We start from the raw sequence: 2,520 nt of genomic DNA, 5'->3' as shown, positions 1-2,520 counted from the left end.
GCGACGGACGAGCTGAAAACAAAATGGCTGCTGCCCTGTCGCCGACACAGAGCAATAAAGATGCTTCATTATATTAAACATTTGATTTGATGATTTACATATTAATATCTTTGTTGATCTCAGGAGTGTGACACTAACATGACAGCTGATGTAACTACAGTGTAGAGTGTGTTTGACCGACCTGCCAAAGAACGCCACCTTCATGTGTCTCCTGAGCAGAACTTCTCTGATGGTCGACAGTTTGGTGGCACAGCTCTGCATCTCCAGACTCTGCTCCTCCACGGCCACCTGACCCAGGTCATCGCCTCGCCACGCCTCTGACGCCACAACACACGACAACAGGTAAGTTCATTTGTCACGTTTGTGAGTCATTTTCTTTTCTAAGGACAGTTTCTGCTTTTTAAAAAAATCTTTCACATTATTACTGGTGATCTTCTTCAACAGGCCTTTACTGTCACCACGTGTCACTACGTGTCACTACGTGTCACTACGTGTCACTACGTGTCACCACGTGTCACCACGTGTCACTACGTGTCACCACGTGTCACCACGTGTCATTACGTGTCACTACGTGTCATTACGTGTCACTACGTGTCACTACGTGTCACTACGTGTCACTACGTGTCACTACGTGTCACTACGTGTCACCACGTGTCACCACGTGTCACCACGTGTCACCACGTGTCACCACGTGTCACCACGTGTCACCACGTGTCACCACGTGTCACTACGTGTCACCACGTGTCACTACGTGTCACTACGTGTCACTACGTGTCACTACATCACGTGTCACCACGTGTCACTACGTGTTACTACGTGTCACTACGTGTTACTACGTGTCACTACATCACGTGTCACCACGTGTCACTACGTGTTATTACGTGTCACTACGTGTCACTACATCACGTGTCACTACGTGTCACTAGATGGCGTCCATCTTTCCTCTGACGTTTCAACCCTGAACACAACGTCCTCCAGCTGGTCGCAGTCCCAACTCATCTCCTCCTTACACCTACACACACCTGAGCAACAAGTGTATACAGTGTGTGTGTGTGTGTGTGTTTCTGACCGTCCACAAAAGCAGAGCCGTCTTTCACAAAGTCCAGCAGCTGATCAAAGATGGAGGTGATCGAACGCTTTGCTACGACAAAACGCCGCAGAGGAGACGGATCTTCAGCATCCATGACACCTACACACACACACACACACACACACACACACACACACAGGTTTATATTGGCAAATATGAACACAAAAGCAAACTGTGTTAATCTACAGATGAACACCCAGTCACAGCTGACTGTCTCTAACACACACACACACACACACACACACACACACACACACACACACACACACACACACACACACACAGTGTTATCGTGTATTTACCGTGTTCAGTGTGTCTCCCTGGTTCAGATGTCAGTTGTGTTTTCTGGGTTCGTCCCCATCAAGTCGCCGTCAGCTCCCATCATCCCTCTGTTCAACACACTGACAACATCAGAGACACGACGACTGAACTCATCATCAGCACGCAAAGCTCAGCTTACACTGTGTGTGTGTGTGTGTGTGTGTGTGTGTGTGTGTGTGCGCAGACAGATCCTCTTAGCAGGACTTAGAGCTGCTTCACCTGTCACACCTGCAGCTTCAACAACCTGCAGGTGTGTGTTTTATTACAGGTTTATTTAGTTTTTGATTTTCAGTAACATTATCTTTGAGATTATATATGTATATATATCTATATCTATATAGATATATTGATATAGATATATTATAAATATTATTATTATTTTCTTTCTTCCACACTGTTCCTTCTCACACACTGCACTACATAATAAATAAATGGGGGGGTGGAGTTAAGACCAGGTCTGTAGACACCAGGTGTGTTTGGCCTAATTTGCATATTTTAAAACCTTGTGTTTAATCTGAGGCTTTTAAATTTTTGCCGTTTCAGATTAACTGCAGGGGGCACCACTGAGACAAAGACGTCTCTATCTGTTTAAAACTGTCATGAAAGAATGAGAGTGGATATGAAGCAGTTTGACTGACTGAGTTATATTTACATGAGGAAATAAAACAAGGAGATTAGAGGCTGTTTTTAACCACTGAGCTGATTAAGCAGCTGCATTAACCTCCTGCTGATGATCTGATGCTTCACTGAAACACTTTTATCCAGAGAGGGAACATTCAGTGAGGAGTCGGGTCTTTACTGTCAGTGGTACCGGAGGAGTCGGGTCTTTACTGTCAGTGGTACCTGAGGAGTCGGGTCTTTAGTGTCTTTAGTGTCAGTGGTACCGGAGGAGTCGGGTCTTTAGTGTCAGTGGTACCGGAGGAGTCGGGGTCTTTACTGTCAGTGGTACCTGAGGAGTCGGGGTCTTTAGTGTCAGTGGTACCTGAGGAGTCGGGGTCTTTAGTGTCAGTGGTACCGGAGGAGTCGGGGTCTTTACTGTCAGTGGTACCTGAGGAGTCGGGGTCTTTAGTGTCAGTGGTACCGGAGGAGTCGGGGTCTTTAGTGTCAGT

General features: G+C 46.4%; 1 protein-coding gene across 2 annotated transcripts in view; it reads right to left on the bottom strand.

Annotated features, from left to right (window-relative positions):
- Positions 1 to 1,482, bottom strand: part of mfn1a (mitofusin 1a) — an 11,867-nt gene extending 10,385 nt beyond the window's left edge. For both annotated transcript variants that reach the window (XM_023426864.2, XM_087179460.1), the window contains exons 1-3: positions 1,393 to 1,482; positions 1,070 to 1,189; positions 182 to 317 (exon numbers count right to left, since the gene is read on the bottom strand). In XM_023426864.2, coding sequence (XP_023282632.1) covers positions 182 to 317; positions 1,070 to 1,184 — 251 coding nt within the window. In that variant the 5' untranslated portion in view covers positions 1,185 to 1,189; positions 1,393 to 1,482. The remainder of the gene's footprint in view (positions 1 to 181; positions 318 to 1,069; positions 1,190 to 1,392) is intronic.
- Positions 1,483 to 2,520: the final 1,038 nt, after the last annotated feature.

Source organism: Seriola lalandi, unplaced genomic scaffold (assembly GCF_002814215.2).
Source record: "Seriola lalandi dorsalis isolate HSWRI2012SDOR001 ecotype SW California unplaced genomic scaffold, Sedor1 jcf7180002054843, whole genome shotgun sequence".
Classification (NCBI taxonomy): Eukaryota; Metazoa; Chordata; class Actinopteri; order Carangiformes; family Carangidae; genus Seriola; species Seriola lalandi.
Note: the sequence above shows the minus strand (reverse complement) of the source record. Positions and strands in the feature narration are given on the sequence as shown.